This window comes from Astatotilapia calliptera, chromosome 9, assembly GCF_964374335.1.
Source record: "Astatotilapia calliptera chromosome 9, fAstCal68.1, whole genome shotgun sequence".
NCBI lineage: Eukaryota > Metazoa > Chordata > Actinopteri > Cichliformes > Cichlidae > Astatotilapia > Astatotilapia calliptera.
Genome location: NC_137430.1, coordinates 19,398,708 through 19,419,139, shown reverse-complemented (window position 1 = coordinate 19,419,139; position 20,432 = coordinate 19,398,708). Strand labels below are relative to the sequence as shown.

The window sequence follows — 20,432 nt, the reverse complement described above, 5'->3', positions numbered from 1 at the left end:
AATACCCTCACGGGAATATCGATATCTCTCTATGAGCACACTGTCACGCTGAGCTAAAGGATCCTGTCTGTCCCGCAATATACGCTGAATTCTGAAAACTCTCCTTATCAATCTTGCACCTTCCGCAATGGGCTGCTCGCGTAAACGGACAGGACATGGCTGCGACAGGCTTCCCAAATCCACCTTCGCTTTTATAGCCGTGGTCTCTCATCTTGATTACACGAAGTAATTTACAATTACTACTCTGAAATATGAATTACATCTGTAATAATCACATACATGTAATAGAATGTTAATAGTACATTTCCCTTTTTTAGGAAATGACCTGTATGTATCTGTGTGAAATCAATAAATGGATCAAGTACTGCATTATCTTTAGTTACATTGATGTTATTTATTTATGGTGAAACAGTGGTGGAATATCGCTGTTGCTTTCGTATAAATGAAGCGGACATACCTGCGTGGCCGCGATCTAATCCTGTTTACATAAAGTGAACCTGCTCCCGAGCAGGTTTACGCTTACGGCTCTGTTGCTACGACAGCAAGTCCCGGATGAGCTTCGGGGAACCGAACGATCCAGGATCACGCGAAATCGTCAACAATCAAATCCAGCTAACTTACTTAGCGAGGAACGGGCCCCTGATCTGGAGGCCTGGAGTTTGACACCCCTGCTCTAGTGTACACGCCTCTCTGTGGTTTAGATATTATTTTATTACTATTATTTGTCGTTTAAGGCTGTAGAGATTAGATTTTACTGTTCCCTAGTTGTTGTTGTTTTGTTTAGTTTTTTTCTGGGGGGGAATCTTCTCTTCACATGCTTTTAAGTGAGTTTCAGGGTGCTCTGCTTAATTATTACTCTTTTCTAGTTAACATTTGGAGCCGGAAATGGTAGATGCAAAAATAAAAAAAATTTAAAAAAGAGATTTTAATGACTGCAAACAGCATCAAAATAAAAAATAGGGAGATGAAAATACAGCCACAAAGTGATACAAACTAAAGGAAAAAAATGCAGTATAGACAAACAGCTGAAAATGATGTGTTGAAGGTTGCAATAAGGCCACTATAAGATGGTCAACTAGATTAAATAGTTAATATATTTAAATAAATAAAGGAAGGCTGAATGATCCGGTCAAAGCATGGTGGAGATGTACAAACGATCAAGATGTGTAGAAGACATAACAAGGACATCTGCTGGATAAGTGGGACTAATTCAAGATTACAAAGAAATTCAGCTGTGGCTGACGTCTTAATACTGATTATCTTCTGTATGGACGACCATGTCCATCATTGTAAAACACAATAAATTAGAGAGATTAATAGCCTGAATAATTCTTTAATGTTTGGTTAGATTCTGTATATGCTGCACAAATATGTCTCTAAAAATAGGATAACATGTGTTGGACTTTTGGGAGTCTTCCCTCAGACACACATACACACAGAGATAATTCAGACAAGAGTACTGTTAACCTTACAGTTATTATAGATGAAGCTCTGGACAAATATGAAAATTAAAAAAAAATCATCAGAAGCTGCAATAATGGTAAAAACAGAAGTTAATAACTAGCAAGAAATCAACAATCACAATCATTTAGTTTTTTGCAGAATTTAACTTTTAATGCTTCAAATGATGAACTCCAGTTGTTAGATATTTTAGTATTATGGGAGCATTTACTGGGTACTTTTTTGATGATATTAGACAGAAGATTCTGTGACTCAACAATGCTCTTTATGTTAACCGTCATTTTCTCTTGCTTTGTCAACTCAAGATTTTATGGTGTGAAAGTAGATACTAAGGTTGGAGGGAAAACACCAACAAATCACTCTTTTACTCAGGGCCGGCCCGTGGCATAGGCCGTATAGGCAAATGCTAAGGGCGCCGTCCATCAGGGAGCGCCACGCCAGTGCCACAAATGTTGAAAAAAAAAAAAGTTGGTACTATTATTTCTAAATACAAAAAATAATCCCACGTTAATTAAAATGCAAAGTAAAGCTTATTTAATAGAAATATTATTTGTTACAACATTACACTACACTGCTGATGTAGGGGGGCGCCACCTAAAATCTTGCCTAGGGCGCCAGATTGGTTAGGGCCGTTTCTGCTTTTACTTATCACTCCCTTGCAGAAGATGTTTATGTGAAGACTATCTGGGTTGTGTCAGAACTCACGGATGTAGGAGACCTCTGTATAAGATTTATAGGCCTTGATAGTGCATCTTACTGCAATTGTAGAACAAAGGATTCTAACTGTCTAGTGTTTAACGGACCTGTCAAAGGTATGTTGAGATATGATTGTAGAAGGCGTCTTTCAGAGCTGGGGGACCTTCCTTATATGGTTTTAACTTGTTGACACACGAACTTTCTGCCTATAAATACTGCTGCACAAAAGAATAAAACTTTGAGTTGATTTTGGGAAGGCAACCTGAACAGTCTCTGTATCATTTTGTTCTCCTAACTGCTCCCCACGTCGTAACTAACCCGCTGACGGCATATCTGAGTGCTACTTGAGAATATATTGCTGAGTGTTACTTAATAATTTTGAATCTTATAGGGTAAAGACAAAACTCTGCTTATAGACGCCCACGCCTCGGGGAAACCCGATCCACGGACCAGACCCGGGACGGAGTTTCTTTCAATTTTGGTGTCAGAAGTGGGATACGCCGACGAAGGTAAATACGTGTCTTTTTATTTATTTATAAGACTGTGTTAGACCTTTCTCAGTGACCCACTTACTAAGTAAATTAAAACAGAAAGACACAGGAAGTTGCCTGTTGTTTTGAAAACGCATGCTAAAAAAGCGAGAAGTTGCTCGTTAAGTGAGAAGCTGCTCACCAAAAACAAAAGAAAAGATAAAATTGCTAGCAATAAATTGAAACCTCAGCTGTGCCACAGCAAAAATACTAGCATAAATCCTTCAAGCGTGTAAACCCCTCTGGAAATCACTGAACATGGGTCAGAATAATTCAATGACCTCAGACAGGTCCGATGAAAAATCGAAATTAACTGTAAAACCGAATATATATATATATAAAGTCACAAATAACGGCTCAGTACGACTCCCACCTCCGGTTACGTGTAACCCACGTCCGCGAATCGGTGAAGACTTCCATGATCACGTATCCAGAACATGTGGAAGTGCTTACGTGACTGATTTTGTCTACAACTTAAGAACTGTAAGTTTAATGCATTCTAATTTATTTCCGGAGCCCTATCCCGAACGATTATCGCCAGAAAACAGGTCAGTAGAAATGTTGAATACCAGGCACATGCAGAGGAGGGGGGGGGGGAGGCTTGAGGGGCTTGAGCACCCGCCCCTTTCCTGATGGGTGCCCAAGGTGCCCTTTTGTTGAGGCAACTTTAAAAAAAATAATTTTTTTAAATGTGTGTGTGCGTGCGGAGTCCTGTCTGTGCCCCTCAACAATAATATTTAACTATTAATCACAGTTTTGCTAAATAAAAGGCTCTGGCTTGCATCAGTCACATGCTCACATTTAACCAATGATCGCCCTTGACGGCAGAACGCGCTGGTTACGAGCCGGGAACGAGCTCACAAAGAGCACGCGCACTTTTTCCGGTCCGCAGCTGTAGGAGAAACACGAGTTAACTCAGAGACACAGACTGATGCGACAAAACCAGTAAGTAGGTGTACAGCGTACACTGTAGTGTATAGCACCCAGGAGTATTAGCTTATTACGTACACGTTGGTAAGCTGTCTTGTTGCAACTGACGAACTGAAACAAACGAGCGTGCTGTGTGTGCAACAGCGCGACAAACATTACCTGTCCTTTTATTAACTGCACAAGTAGTGCTGGTCATAGCTGCTGGCTACCTGTGTAAGGCTGTCATGGGTCTGTAGCTCTGTCACCGTTTTAGGGAACATATTTAGCTTTAAAGCAAGTTACAGGGCTTTTCCTGCCTTTCTGGAGGGATTATATTTTACTAAAAATAATATGCATGTCCACATAATTATGCATCATTATAATTATAATATATTAAAAACACACGCTGTATTTTAAAGAACATACATTAAGAAGCAGATTATATTAGATTTATATTTTAAATAAGACAAAATTTGGATTTTACAACAGTAAAATGATTGTATCTCTACAGTTTAAAAATGTAATAAACTTTGCCCCTGCACAGAGTGGATAGTGAAACAAATGGAATCAACATAATGACATTATTTCATATTTATTACTTTTTTCCCCTCATTGCTTTATTATTGTAGGTCTAGTAATAAATAATAATGTAAGGATTCTGGATCAGCACCATGATGCCCACAGTATATACAGTATTCTGAAGAAGGTCTAAAGTGTTACTGTGTGTGCGTGCATGTGTGTGTTTTATTTATATGGATTTTTTTTAATTATTACTCATGATATAACATTGTCCAGACATGCCTGGTAAGGACATGAGGAGGAAACAGTAGGAGCTGTGTGAGGCTACTAAAGGCAGTGCTATAACATTTTTCTGTCATCATTTTATTTTAGATTAAGTGCTGGAGTTGTTAGGTGTGGATAATTAGATTATAGTTTATTGCAATAGCAAGTTGTGCCTTGTTCTCAGATAGACAGCAAGTGGAGAGCGATATATGAAATGATGGGATGGAAGGAAGAAGAGAAGCAAAGAGTGATTCACAGGCAGAGCCTAAATTATTTCTCAGTTTTTTGTTGCCTTATGGTTCCAAGCGCTGTCACCAATCTTTGCATTTTGTTATTATCTCATGACATTTAATCAGCTACCATCTCTCCTATGGACTTTTTAATGTCTACAGTCTCAGATCAACACAGCCCTGCCCTCCAGCACCATCAGCAGCAACCCCTCAACAGCAACATTGTACCCATCAGGTAAAGCATCGGCTATGTTTGCTTTGCCTTGTTGCCCATATTAGATTCTTGATGAATGTGTGTTGTTGTTATTCAGCCTGGTTCAATGTGCCCCTTTTTAACTTTGAGCACCCGCCCCTTTAAACCTCTCTGCACAGCCCTGTTGAATACCATTTGCGATAAGAAAAGTAGTCTGCTTAAAAAGTCCTATAGAAAATATATGATAGAATGCCGCGACGTGATACATCGAATGTCACCACTATGGAAAAAGGGACCGGAACCAGGTGTAGATGCTTTAACATCAAATAAAGCTAGTGCAGGCTCTAGCATAGAACATAAATCTACCACAGGAAAAGCTAGTCTTGCATGCCCAGCCGTTCAGCCTACGGCCCCACCGCCTTACAAAGATGAGACCGAATTAATAGTTGCTGCAGCAGCTGCACGCACACAACGTCAGCATTCTGATCCAACCAGCTTAAAAGAAAGTGACGGAAAACCGATCGCTAATTCTGATCTTGTTCAAACACTTTTGCAGGCTATACAGCTGCCATCGGCCGTTGCAGTCGTTAAAACGAAAGGACACAGTACAGCTGACACAGACGAAGCAGCAGGTAATGCCCTACCAGACGTGACTGCCAAGGCTGCAGCTGTGTCACAGCTCCCACCTCCACAGGAAGTATTATCTGTGCCCCTACAGCTGCCACTTGTTACACTCCCAGACTATTTAGAAACAAATTTTGATTTAAAATTTATACAAGAGCAGGCCTCTGCATCTGATTACACCTATTGGGAGGATAATGACTGTACCTTAGATGACAGAGATGGCCTATACAAAAATCTTGAGGGTTTGATTGCCCTCCCATCTTCCCTACTGCCAGTCCTTGTCCGACATTTTCACGGTGTGAGTCATGTCGGACAAAGAGGGGTAATAGGGGCAATAAAATCAAGATTTGTTATTGAGAAAACATCACATGCAGTAAAAAGCATATTAGCAACCTGTCTAACATGTGCACGAACTAATGTAGGGAGACCAAAAGCAAAACATCAGCATTTACCACAACCAGATTTTCCATTTCATACATTACAAATTGATTTTACACATATGCCAGCACAAGGAAGCATCAAGTACTTACTGGTAATAGTGGATCAATTTAGTAAATGGGTAGAAGCTTACCCAACATCAAAAGAAACTGCAGAAGTAGTCTGTCAAAAGTTGTGCAATGAAATAATACCCAGATTCGGAATACCTCACCAAATTAACAGTGATAGAGGACCTTCATTCACATCAGAAGTAATTCAAAAGTGTGCTAAAACTCTAGGAATAGACTGGAAATATCATGTGCCATACCACCCTCAGAGTTCAGGAGTTGTAGAAAGAATGAATAGGACCATAAAAAATCGCCTGACTAAAGCAATGATAGAAACAGGAATGACCTGGGTCAAATTACTTCCTCAAGTCCTCTGCGAGATTAGAATGACTCCATCCGCAGCAACCAAATTATCTCCATTTGAAATAATCATGGGAAGACCATTTCCAACACCATGGTCAGCCTCCAGAGGGGCACCGCTATTGGAAGGGGATGTAGACACTGCATTGTCCGACTATGTTCACAATCTGGTAGAAACACTGAATAATAACTATCAGAAACTCTCTCAGCCTCTCCCTTCTACAGATCCAACCCATCCGTGGAAAACAGGAGACGTGGTGTTGGTGAAGTCGCTAAAACCAAGGACACCCGGGGAGGTCGTGTATTCCAGCCCCCAGACTGTACTTGCAGTGACGAGAACCAGCATCCTTACAGACGGACAACCGCAGTGGATACACGCCAGCAGGGTTAAGAGCAGCCCCACTGAACCATCTCAGGCATCGGATCAAGCAGACGATGACTCAGGCGAGCCAGCGCCCGGAGCCAATATACATACACACACGCAATCACTGATTAACACACAACGCCTGAAAGAGCCAAGACTCAGAGAGCTCTTTGATCCTCCACATGAACAACAACAAGGTACTCGAACATCCAGCAGGAACAGAAAGCCGAGAGTACCACATGATGTCTAATCTGATAAAGCAAGACTCATTCCATCCTGATAATGGAGAAAATGAAATGCCCATTGTCATCATACGACGCTTATTCGATGTCTCTCGAACCTGGGACCAGGCCAGGAGACGACTGAAGAACTGTGTTTTTTCTTATATATTTAGGTTATTTATCATATCTATCGCATTAACTTTAGGATTTTTCTTTGCTATTTTGTATTGTAGACTGCAACCATGTTCACATTTTTGCAGGTCGTATTTTGCTGACAATACCTCATGCTCCATTTGGCAAGACACCCACCTAGTACGCTCCTCACGTTCCCTAAAATCAGTAAATAGCAACACAGATGGCACTAATAAACCATTTTATGCACCCCCTACAGCAGGAGTTAACTCCTGGTATGAAAATGCCAGAACAGCCGCTCGTGATTTAGGAACCAGTAACTGTTATGTCTGTTCAAAGGGCAATCCAGAACAGGTAATAGTAGGATACCCCATATCCGGTTTCCCCCTCACTGAGGGACTAGAGAAAATCGACGGAGATAATGCTCTCCTCAAAGACACTTTACAGTTGACTCTGAGCCCTCTCGACTGCCTACTTAGACACACACACACACCAACTAACCCTGAGACTCCATTAGGCGAATTATTGAAGTTGTCTAATGACACTGCAGGGACCTGCGCCCCAATGAAACGCCCCAAGAATAGGTTAAAACCCTCACTGCCCTTAGGACAGATCCCTCTCCATTTTAATACTAGTATGATATGTCTGCGCAGACTAAAGTTAACTGGCCCAGACACCCACATAGATTATACAAAGGATAACTATACATTCTTCTCTGACTCCCCAGGTGCACGCTGCAATGAGACATGGCTAGCTGTCTCTGTGGCTGAAGTTTTATCATATCTGGAGGAACACACACACAGTTCAAGTTCGAGCGGAGAATCGATCATTGTTCCCCCAGAGGGTGTATTATATGACACTGACTGGGGGAAGTTAGTTAAATCACACATGGTCACGCGCCTAACTAGAGCAATCCCTAACGGTTATTGGTTGTGCAACAATACTCTTAGATTAGCCTTACCTGTTAATTGGACCGGTACCTGTGGTCTAGTAACTTTAGCCCAAGAACTACTAATACAACAAACCTCAGATCTGCCTGTATCCAGCAGACGTACAAAACGCTCCGCTTACTCACATGACGTTTACATAGATGCTATAGGAGTTCCACGCGGGATACCAAATGAATTAAAGGCACAAGGAGAAACCTCTGCAGGGTTTGCCTCAATATTACCGTGGGTGCAGATAAACAAAAATGTAGCCTGGATTAATTATGTTTATTACCATCAGCAAAAATATATTAATCTGACCAATACGGCCCTTACAGCCCTAGGAGAACAGATGTCTGCTACCTCTTTAATGACCATGCAAAATAGAATGGTCTTAGATATGCTGTTAGCTGAGAAAGGAGGTGTCTGTGCTATGTTTGGAGATGTATGCTGTACCTTCATTCCCAATAATACTGCCCCTAATGGTTCATTCACACAAGCTATGAATAAACTTAAAACATTGCAGATAGAACTGAGAACCAATGCAGGTCATGGTCAGTGGCTAGACAAGTGGTTACAGGACATGTTTGGAAGATGGAAGGAACTAATTGTAGCCTTTGTAACAGTATGTATTATTTTGTTTTTGATGATTATTGCCTGTTATGTGATGCCATATATATGCTCAATGATGACCCGTATAGCTACTAGTACAGCTGCCTCAACGTATTTGAAATTGACAAAAACTGACCCAGATGATGTGCCAGATGTCGCCAATGATGATCCTGATGTATATATTGAGCATTAGGTTGTGAATTACTCCGTTATCCAAGAAGGGAATGAAGTTTTTTTTTTTTTTGGTTTTTTTTTCCTTAGAATTTTGATATCAAGCTTGCTCGGAGGACAAGTTACATTTTCCTTTAGATTATGTTATTACATTTTGCCTTTATATTGTGTTATTATTGTGTGATAATAAAGAAGGGAACTGTTAGATATTTTAGTATTATGGGAGCATTTACTGGGTACTTTTTTGATGATATTAGACAGAAGATTCTGTGACTCAACAAGGCTCTTTATGTTAACCGTCATTTTCTCTTGCTTTGTCAACTCAAGATTTTATGGTGTGAAAGTAGATACTAAGGTTGGAGGGAAAACACCAACAAATCACTCTTTTACTTATCACTCCCTTGCAGAAGATGTTTATGTGAAGACCATCTGGGTTGTGTCAGAACTCACGGATGTAGGAGACCTCTGTATAAGATTTATAGGCCTTGATAGTGCATCTTACTGCAATTGTAGAACAAAGGATTCTAACTGTCTAGTGTTTAACGGACCTGTCAAAGGTATGTTGAGATACAATTGTAGAAGACCTCTTTCAGAGCTGGGGGACCTTCCTTATATGGTTTTAACTTGAAACTTGTTGACACACGAACTTTCTGCCTATAAATACTGCTGCACAAAAGAATAAAACTTTGAGTTGATTTTGGGAAGGCAACCTGAACAGTCTCTGTATCATTTTGTTCTCCTAACTGCTCCCGCCGTCGTAACTAACCCGCTGACGGCATATCTGAGTGCTACTTGAGAATATATTGCTGAGTGTTACTTAATAATTTTGAATCTTATAGGGTAAAGACAAAACTCTGCTTATAGACGCCCACGCCTCGGGGAAACCCGATCCACGGACCAGACCCGGGACGGAGTTTCTTTCACCAGTCAGTGCTATATGTCTAGAAATAAAGATTTTTTAAAATATATTGATTATAACTTTAACTTTTGAAGGAGCATTATTGCAGTTTTTTCTTTCAGGATAATAAAACAGCACATGTCATGAGGCAGCAGCTTGGAGGCAGAGAGCAGCTGAAATACAAAGTGTGACCTCATTAAAAAGGTTGGATGGGATCTTTGTCATGATGGTCTTCCACGCCAGTAACTACGGCTTCTCCTCCATAACATGGAAGCTTCTTCCAGACCCGCAGATGAAGGTAGCTGGATCCTCCCACATGTACCTGCAGTCAAATCAGAGGAAACTTGTACTTGTTGAACACTGAAGATCTTCAATCTGCTCAACAGCTCATCTGGATCTCACAAGTAACTCAGTCCATAAACACTTTCTTTATTTTCTTCCATTAATAATCACTATCATGTCTGATGTCACAGTTACCTTGATGTCATAGTTGATTCCTTGCACCACTTGACTCTTGTACTGAACAGCTTTGAACACGACATATGCTTCATTTCTTTTTTCCTCTACTTGACACTTAACCTGTGTATGGACAAAATAAAAGTAAAACATGACATAAAATGCAGAGCACAGAGTTGATGTGTCTGTTTAATATGTGAGTCTGAATGTTGTGAAGAAGCTCACCTCATCACAGATTGTCTGAATTTCCTCATCAGCGTCTTTCACCTTCGAGAATCCTCCACATTTTATGGCATCCATTGTGAAAGTCCGCTGAAATAAACAGAGGAGACAGTTTTCTTGTTGTATGTGTCTAAAACATACTGGTGCCAGTCCAAGTACATATACTGGGTAAGTGACCTGGAAACTTACTGGAAGGTGACTCTAACGCATGATAGGAGGAGCAACATGTGACACGACAGCCCCTAAATGTTTGCTTAGAATGTCTTCTTGAAATATCTACTTGTGTAATTGTGTCTTAAATTATCTGTGTCTTTAAAACAGATAAACCTTTGCTTTTATATTAACATTTTTTTAGACGACTAAAAAGGACGATAACTAAAACGTGTTTGTCGTAGTCCTGTCAGTCTGTAGTCTGTGATAAATGTCTTATAAAAATAATTTATGTGCCACGGCTGTGGCTGTCAAAAAATAAATACATTGAACTTTGCAAATTCTTCTTTAAGCTGACTGTCCAGAGATAAGCTATCAAACCTGTGATAGATCAATATGCCAGATCTGTAAGTCAAAAAAGTGTGTGACTGAGGAAACTTACAGTTTTGCAAAATACCCCAAAAACATGTTTTCAAGAAAATTCTAAAAGCAAACTTGAGTCTATTTAAACCTGTTTAGAGCAGATGATTTACTTTATTTTTACAAACATATAAACTTCATAGATAAAGTAAGGAAACTTATATTTGAGCAATCATTTCTTTGCTGTCACACTTGGCAATAAATCTTATGCTATTGGAAAGTTTGTTTATTTTCCCTTAAATGGGGCCATGTTTGTAAGGAGAATGTATTCCTGCGTTGAGCAGCAGAGGTGAGAATGTGGATTATGCCCATAAAAAATTGCCAGATCTTCTCTGCCAAAGCCAAATAGCTTATTCTGCTATTGACTCTTGTTTTGAGCTTCAGGTACCCCAGGTACTACCAATCCAGTGCCTGATTGGTGCCCACTTAGTATCTCTGTGAGCATGAACCCTGGTGCAGCGATCATATGCTCCAAGCATGCTACATTTAACTGATGTGGATAGGGCCTGTGCTATAGGGCAACTTCAAACTTGACACCAGAGGAACATGACACCACAAGAAGACCGTTTCCACACACTGTCTGCATTTAGAAACCGTAAGCAGTCAGCTACAGATTTGCAGTCAAAGTTTGCAGGATGATTTTGCCAATGGTGCTCTGTCCAGACAATCCATCAGGCCCATAAGCACTGACGTCAGCGACATGTGCACTAAGCATGACCCTGAGGAGAAATTTCATGTTTAGCAATGAATGCAGACTCTGCATTCAGCAGCAGGACTGTAGGATCAAAGTCTAGAAAAGACACAGACGCTATGCTGATTGATGCATTGATAAGACAGCTTTTGCAGAGTTTGTGCCTTTGCAGAAAGATATCGAGATTCTATCATGTAACAACTGGGAACACGGGAAGCTTGAGAAGTACCAAGGGCTCAGAGAAGATGTGGAGGGTGAAGGTAACAGTGGTCCCAGTGGTAATCGGAGCACTAGGTGCAGTGACTCCCAAGCTAGGCGAGTGGCACCAGGAAATCCTGGAACAACATCCGAGATCTCTGTCTTGAACAGCAGGATACTGCACAGGACCCTCAAGATCCCAGGCCTCTGGTGGAGGATCTGAGCTGGAAGGATAGACAGTCTGCAGGGGCGAGAGGGGAATTTTAAAATAATACATTAATTGATTAATAGATTATACAGTTTATATAATTTATATCTTCATTTATCTAATCTACACACACACACGCACAGTTACTTTAGCCTTCCCCACTGCTCTGCCACCAACTTACCGTAAGGTTGACAGCTGCAACTATTCTGGTGCACGCAGCACTATGGAGGTAATTACATTATACACACGCAGCACTGAGGCCGTCCAAAGAGCAGCGACTTCATCCAAAATGCTGCACATGTCACAATGCTTTCACATTTACAAGATAACTGCAAAACAATTATTAAATAAATACAAGATGCAGTTGCGTTCATAGTCAACATCACCAGAACTCTTACCATCAACAACACACACTGCAGCAATCAATATACTTACAGGTATCTGAACACACACTGGCAGTCCTGGACTTTCCTCACCACCAGCCTATATCTGACATTTCCCACTTCAGTGTGCAGCTCTCTTATTTCAGCCATGGGGTGCCCAGCATTCCCAGGCTTAATGACTGACGGAGTGGAGCCGTCAGGGTGCATGCACTCAGAGCATGACTCATGACCAAAACATATTATATCCAGTAAGTAAGATCAACTCAGTTTATAGTGTCATTTACTGCTTATATCATTAAACTGATGTTCAAATTTGCTAATAAAATAATGCTGACAACCTACTGAGCACCTTTCATGTGTACTTTCAGTTATCTCCTAAAAGTTGGAAAAGTAGATTTCAATCAATAAAAGACTCTCTGACTGAACTGTGCTTTATTTTAGGTCACCTTCACATATACGTTCAAAAAGGATAACATGCTAAATGAAATATAACTCTCCAAATGATGCTATAATTGACTCTTGCACACGGGACGTGGGGAAGAAAAGTATTTAGAAGAAAAGACCCTGCATCATTCCATGTTTGGCACTGATCACCACCTGCACTCATGTATATATCTTTCTACGTAGCACTCTTAATTCTTATTCTCATGTATATATCTCATGTACAGCTCATGCACATATCTTTCTACGTAGCACTTTTAATTCTTATCCCTACTTTTATTTTTTCATGTCTATTTAAGTGCTATTTATGACACTATTTAAGTGCTATTTATGACACTATTTAAGTGCTATTTATGACACTATGTTTGCACTGAAGCACCGCGGCAATTTCCTAATGTTGTAAACCTGCTCAACATTTGGCAATAAACCCCTTTCTGATTCTGATTCTGATTAAACTTCAGTCTCACATGGTTGTTGCTACAAGAACGTAAAATATGATTTTGTGAATTTGAAAACACAAAGCATTGTGTGCTAAAATCCTTCAATTCAGAGCCTGGAGACATGCTTACAGCATTTCTCTCTCATATCCTTTGCAGCTCTCTTTTTTAGCTCATTATTTTCTCACCTTTTTTACTTTTCTGGTTATTGCACCCTCTCAGATGTGACTACAGGGAAGCTCTCTGTCCATATCTCTTCCTGCTGTATTGCCCTCTGATGACTTCTTTGCCCTTCTCTCAATCTTTTCTATCTTTTCTTCACATCTTTCAAACCTACATAACTTTTTCACACCTGATATAAAACTCCATAGTTTTTTTTGTTCTATATAAATCTCTGCTTTTTCACCTCCTCTGCTATAGTCCATCCTTTCTCCCTTTTACCAGGATAAGAAACTGATTCTTAATACTTAATTTTGGATGAATTGTTTTCCTAAACGCTGCCAAAATCCAGGTTTTACTGATAAATCTTTGCTTGGTGGAGGGACTTTAAATGTTTTCTTCTCTCTGCTGCTTTTCTTTTTATACTGACCGTATTTATTTTATCCTGCAGTCAAGTCAGGCGTGCATGCTGTTTGTGAGGCAAAGCAGAGGGAAAGGTGGGATTACAAATGCACAAGAGGCTGATTAGACAATGAGACCCAGGAGGGCGCAAAAGTAAAGATGAAAGCAAAACTTAACCAAACCAAACTTTTTCCACCACTTGGTGAGTAGTTGGCATCAGTGTTGGTCAAGTTACTTGAAAAAAGTAATCAGTAACTAATTACTATGAATGTGAAACGAGCTTAGATTATAGGACTCACATGTTTTCATTTCTAGTCTTTAAAACCTGTCTCTACCCATCTAGTATTAATTCCTTCTGGTATACAAGTATGTATATTATGCACACACACAAACACACATGCTGCTATTACCCATTTCCTGTTTTTATACCTAAGATGAATTATTGTTGAATGAAGACATTTTTCAAACACATGTAAAATGAGGCCAATTGTGTTTATTGGGTAAAGGAAAAGGTAGAAGGGGGAAAAGGGGGGATAGAAAGAAGGAAAGAGAGAGGAGAGAAAACCCCAACAATCCCCTCTGAGCAAGCACCAGGCGACAGTGGATAGGAAAAACTCCTTTTAAAGTGAAAGAAACCTAAAGGAGAAACCTATGGCAGAACCAGGCTCAGGAGGGGGCAGTCAACTGCCGGGACTGGTCGGGGGGTGAGGGTGAAAAAAGAGAAAGGAGGGAGGGGAAGGGGGAAAATGAAGATGGAATAGAGGTGGAGGAAGTCGAGCTTATATCAGGTGAGAAGCAGCAGTGTCTCTCCTCCAGAACCAGTGGAAACGTTTTCTCTTCTTTTTTAGATATTCTTCCACCAGCACTTTTTTCTCAATGATGAGGGTTTTCAGCTCATCCATTGTTTCTGTGTTTTCTTTCTCAAGTTTGTTGCATCTTTTCACCATGTCTTCTAATTGTTCTTGTTTTTCTTTAAGATGGTCTTTCAGTTCTTTAACTGTTGCCTCCTCTATTTGCTTTGCCTTGTGCACATCTGTGTGCATGTCTTCCAGCTGCTGGTTTCTCTTCTGGATATCTTGAAGTCTACACTGCAGGTCTTTATGTGTTTTCTGTTGTTCTTGCTTTTGTGCCTGGATTTCAGTGTTTTTGTGCTTCAAGGTCTTAGAAAGTTCTTCAAGTTCTGTATTTTTTCTCAGCATTGCATTGATGCTACTCTGCATCGCTGAGCATTGATTTGCCAGTTTTTTCTTTTCTCCTTCCAGTACAGTTGTTTTGTACTTTGTTTCATTATACAGTTCTTGGAGTTCTTCATTTTTCCTCTGAAGAATAAGTTTTTCTTCTTCCAGTTGTATTTTCTGTTGGTCTTTTTCTTGAAGCAGCTGGTTATTTCCGTGCACTTTTTTATCGAGCCTGATTTGGAGCAATCTGTGTTTTTCCTCCATCTCGTCAACATTGGAGCCCATTTGTTTCAGTTTAATTTCCATTTGCTTCTTGTTTTGAAGCAACTGTTGATTTTTGTGCAGAGTTTTGTCATGTTTCACCTGCAGAGCTTTGTATTTTTCCTCCATGGCTTGGAGTTTGCTCTGCAGGTCGCTCTGCTCTACGGGCTCTTGTTTTTTGTCTTGGAGGATCTCCTTATTTCTCTCCAGAGCTTCATCAAGCATAACTTGCAAGCCTTCATTTTGTGTCTTGATGTTCTTCATCTTGCAATCCATTTCTTCCTTTTGTATTTTCTGTTGGTCTTTCTCGTGAACCAACTCTTTATTTCTCTCCAGAGCTTCATCAAGCATAACTTGCAAGCCTTCATTTTGTTTCTCGATGTTCCTCAGCTTGCAATACATTTCTTCCTGATGTATTTGCTGTTGGTCTTTCTCATGAAGCATCTCTTTATTTTTGAGCAGTGCTTCCTCAAGAGTCATTTGCAACATTTTCAGTTCTTCCTCCAAGACTTCAAGCTTGGAGTCCGTTTCTTTCTCAAGCATTTCTTGTTGCTCTCTCTCTTGAATGAACTCTTTATTTCTGTGCACTGTTTTCTCGAGCCTGATTTGGAGCAATCTGTGTTTTTCCTCCATCTCGTCAACATTGGAGCCCATTTGTTTCAGTTTAATTTCCATTTGCTTCTTGTCTTGAAGCAACTGTTGATTTTTGTGCAGAGTTTTATCATGTTTCACATGCAGAGCTTTGTATTTTTCCTCCATGGCTTGGAGTTTGCGCTGCATGTCTCTCTGCTGTGTGGACTGTTGTTTCTCTTCTTGGTGGATTTCTTTCAGTTTTTCCAGAGCTTCGTCAAGCTTCTCTTGGAGCTCCTGATTCTTCTTGAGCATGTTTTCCTGTTTTATGCTCTCTTTTTTCTCCTTTTGGAGCAGATCTTTATTTTTTTCCAGAGCTCCATCAAGCTTTTCTTGGAGCTCCTGATTCTTCTTAAGCATGTTTTCCTGTTTTATGCTCTCTTTTTTCTCCTTTTGGAGCAGATCTTTAACATTCCGTGAGCCAATGAGGTTGTCACATGACTTTTGAATGAGGATAATTTGTTTGCTTTTTGCTTAATTTTAGCAGCTTTATGTTTGCAGCTCACCACAGGTTGAGCAAAGGAGTGGGTGAAGTTTTGCCTTTTCCCGTCCTCCTGTAAGCTTTGATGTTTTTTGCTTTTCATGCTTCAAATATTCATAAAAAATTAGGATAATTTTCCTTTTTTGTGTCATAGCGAATACTAATAAACCATATACTACATGTGCATTTTAAAAACTCACATCAATTCGCTGATGGTGTATGATATTAAAAAGGAAAGGAAGGCTGCTTTTTGATAAGGTATGCTGCAAATGCTTATCTTATCAGCTCAGTGTGGGATCACCACAGTCATAGTTGGGATATATTGTGTACAGCAAATATATCCCAACTATATCCCAACAAATCAAACAAAGCCACTTTAATGTGTCGCATGCTCAATTTGAAGCTTGTAAACATCATGTTTTAATGATAATACATTCCCAATAACTGAAATAACCCTTAGCCTGAGAGACGGAGGCAATATGAATAAATAAAACAGATGAGATTTCTAGTACAAACTGTAAACGTCATCCCGACTGTGAGCATTTGCTCCCATATTCTGCCAAATGCTTGTAATCAATCTAAAAATATGTTTGAGATATTACTATTCTGGATATTAATGCATAATTTAGTACTGTTTTCATCTCTGTGGTGTTTATGCTTAGCTTCCTGAAGGTCATTTGGCCAATTTTGAAGCAGTGGGGCTCTCATCTAAGTGTTTCCTTTCCACAGCCTTCTGTGGAAGGTGTAAATGAGGAGAAACCGAGAGCCAATAATAACTTTCACGTTCATTTCCAGGCTATTTTATTTCTCCAAGTACTGTGAATTGGCCCAAGGCTGCAAATTATGGAAGTGATATTATCTAAAAAAAAATGCATTCTTCGCAAAAGATTTTTACTATTTAGATTCAGTCTTTTTTGGGTGTCCCCCTCCTCACAGCAAAATTGTGTGCAAGCATAAAAATCAGCACTAATTGTCTTTAAAGACCATCATGTGAATTTGGTTCTCCTGCTGATTTAACAAGCTGCTGCAGTGCTTTGTGACATTTTTGGCATATTTAAAAAATTATTTTTAACCCATTTTGACCCCGTGTGGTTATTTTTGACTGACTCCTATCAGACCTGATCTGAGTCAGTTCACTTCCTAGTAATGGTATTTTATTAAAATTGGGTCTGAATGGCTAAAATAATTATGTTCATCTCTATGTTATGTTCTAAGACATCCAGTGGGATCTTGCCTGGGTATTTTCCCTTTGGAGATTATCAGTGCACACCTGACTCAAAGGCAATTATGAGTAAGACCCAGAAACTACTGGAGAGCTTATACTTTATGAGTAGTAATATACCTATAGCTTTTTTGCCCCCCCCCCCCCCCCCCCTCAAGACGATGCCATCCAGAGTAAGGATCTTGTTAGCCACAGTGTTTCTAAGATTTTTACGCCCCGTTACAATAACCTCGATTTTATCTGAACTTAGAAGCAGAAAATTAAAGCTCATTATGTGTCTAAGACATCCCGGTGGTTTAACCAATAAAAGTGGGTATCATATGCATAGCAGTGAAAATGTATGCTATGCTATGCCTTCTAAAGCACGTATAATGTAAACAAAACTGGTCTTTGCACAGAAGCCTGTGGAGCTTCATAATTAAGCTCAGTGTGTGAAGAGGACTCTCCATTTAATAATAGCTGTAATAACATGTTATGGTCAACGGTGTTAAACGCTGCACTTGGGTCTAGCAGGGAAGATTTCAACTTTTCAATATGAATGAAGGCTGAAAACTGATTAGATTAATGTCTGATGATCTTTTCTGTGCTTCTTCAAGTTTGTAACACCAAACATATTAAAGGATGATATAAGGTTCACAGGAAGAGTTTAATTAGACACACATTTACTATTTTTCTTTATACTCTTTCTTTCTTGACATGTTTAATATGCTTACTATCAGAGGAGAAAATGACCCTTGTGTAGTTTAAAAAAGTTTTATTTAATCAAACTGTAATGTTGTTGAACTCTGACGGACGTGTCTTTTAAGCTTGTCAACAGTCCTTAATCACCTAAATGTGCCATTTATCATCTTGTAAAATGTTCCCTCTGCTTCTGTTGCACATCTCCCCGGACACTCTCTGCTTCACCAGCCCTGTGCAGGTGGTTCAACCCCTGCCTGCCTCCTTAAACTGGGGTGTTTAAATCTCTTTACCTCTGTTGTGAACTTCACACAAAGTTTGTGGTAACAAAATCAAACTGAGGAGGATCTCGTTTGAAAAAAAACCACACAGTCACGAGACAAAATAAAAACAGACTGCTCAAAGCAAAAGCAGAGCCCTCGCAGCTGGTAGTACAAAAACACAGTGACAACATGCGTATTAGATACCCTCAGTGCCAAAAGCATAAATATGAAAAAGGTGGGATCACCAAGAATATCCTAAAAACGGCGTTGAGGTGGGTGTTACAGTGAAAAAACAAAAAGCAGCCAAATTTTCATCTGAAAATGTTGAATTTTAGTAAAAACAATACTCTGTAGTTTGATACTGTCGTTACAGACAAAGCAGATGTTTAAAGCCTTTGGACGCTCATTTGAAATGCACTCATTCTCCTTATCAGCTGGAAATATTAAAGCCGTAAAATGACTTTTTCGAACGGATAAAAACTATTGAACAACAGCAATGATGAGCCTGTTCCAAAATTTGAATGTACATGTGTTGAAGGTGCGGGTCTTGTTGAATTATTAAACATACTTTCTTTAATTTTTCGAGCCACAAAAACAACAACTTTTAATTTTCTTCTGCTTGAGTCTCGGCCTCGGGTAGTTCTACTTATCATTGCTCAGTCAGTTGTCTGTTTGTGCTACTTTTTTCAAGGAGCAGTGGATTATTGGTAAGGGTGACTTTATGTGTTTAGTTACTTAAGTGGAAGTACTGTGGATAGTTTTACCTTACATACATAGATCTACCAGTACAGCTTCTGAGGTAACTGTTTACAAAATGTTATATTCTATCCACAAATTCTTTGCAATTTTACATTGATAAACATTATCCTTAACACATTTGGCCCACATAAAGTACTATGGCCACCACACTGTCATTTATAATTGTTTAAATAACTCGTGTCTTAAGTCATGCCAAATAAAAAAAGTCGCATGGTTCACTTTTATATCACAAAATGTTAGAAATATAAGTCGTTCATAACAAACTGAAAGGCTGGGAGTTTAAAATGCAAACCGATGGAAGCAGAAGTAGAAGACTATAATGTCACAGAGCACACAGTGTCTATTATTGTGTAGACATTTATAAATAAGAGCTTAATAAAGATGCTTAATTTCTTAAGAAATAAACAGGTGGAGTGATCTTTATCAAAAGTGGATGTTGCATCTGTGGCTAAACCCCTGTACCCAAAAACTTTAAAAATCTACTGTGTGTGAGGCTGTGTAAGTAAAGCTTGCCCTTCACACCCGCGTGTAACAAACCATTTGTTGGGGGTTGTGGATTTGGCACCTCAGCATTGTGAAAGTGGGGAAACATGTTTCTGGCTGTGCATAAGATTTCTGCTTACAACTTAGAATCTCAGTTCTAAATGAAATTCAGATGTTTTTTAAGTATGGCTAATGTATTAATTGACTTCTAAGGCACACACACACACACACACACACACACACACACACACACACACACACGCAACAACAACAACACCAGCACAGAGAAGAAGAAGAGGGGGTCGTTTTACTATGCATCATAAAAACGCAATCATTCATCTTCCAACTGTATCTTTCTGTTCTGTCTTTAGAATCATTGGTTGTTTACTGAGCCGTACTTTGGGAGTCATACTGTTGTGATACTGGGGAAAAAGGGTAAGGTTTGATAGACTAAACCCTTACACACATAACTTGAAAAACCTAAAGAGTGTGTGAGACTGCTAGCTGCGTTGTTTAGCAATAAATTTATCTACAAATGTGTTAGTAAAGAGTGACTTGTACTTCTGTCCCATTAAGCAACGGTTTAACAAATTTCACTGCAAACTATAAAAGGAATCTGGATTTAAATAGAACATAGTAGTGATGGATTAAATGCAGGAAACACTAGTATAAGGTGTCTATGGAACAAATCTCCTTCAGTGTTCAAATGACCAAA

The 20,432-nt window shown here is 39.5% G+C and overlaps 2 protein-coding genes across 2 annotated transcripts; one reads left to right on the top strand and one right to left on the bottom strand.

The window, feature by feature from the left end:
- The first annotated feature begins 1,277 nt into the window (after positions 1–1,277).
- LOC113029021 (uncharacterized) lies at positions 1,278–7,206 on the top strand. The gene is made up of 5 exons (XM_080305833.1): positions 1,278–1,289; positions 2,549–2,666; positions 4,772–4,844; positions 5,359–5,434; positions 6,481–7,206. The coding sequence occupies exons 1-5, from the start codon at positions 1,278–1,280 to the stop codon at positions 6,883–6,885; spliced, it is 684 nt and encodes a 227-aa protein (XP_080161959.1). The 3' UTR covers positions 6,886–7,206.
- A 2,455-nt stretch (positions 7,207–9,661) lies between these two features.
- On the bottom strand, positions 9,662–10,502 carry LOC113029023 (cystatin-B-like). The gene is made up of 3 exons (XM_026179595.2): positions 10,277–10,502; positions 10,073–10,174; positions 9,662–9,917 (listed from the first exon to the last, which is right to left on the bottom strand). Exons 1-3 carry the CDS (start codon positions 10,349–10,351, stop codon positions 9,792–9,794), a joined length of 303 nt encoding a protein of 100 aa, XP_026035380.1. The 5' UTR covers positions 10,352–10,502; the 3' UTR covers positions 9,662–9,791.
- Between the last annotated feature and the right edge of the window lie 9,930 nt (positions 10,503–20,432).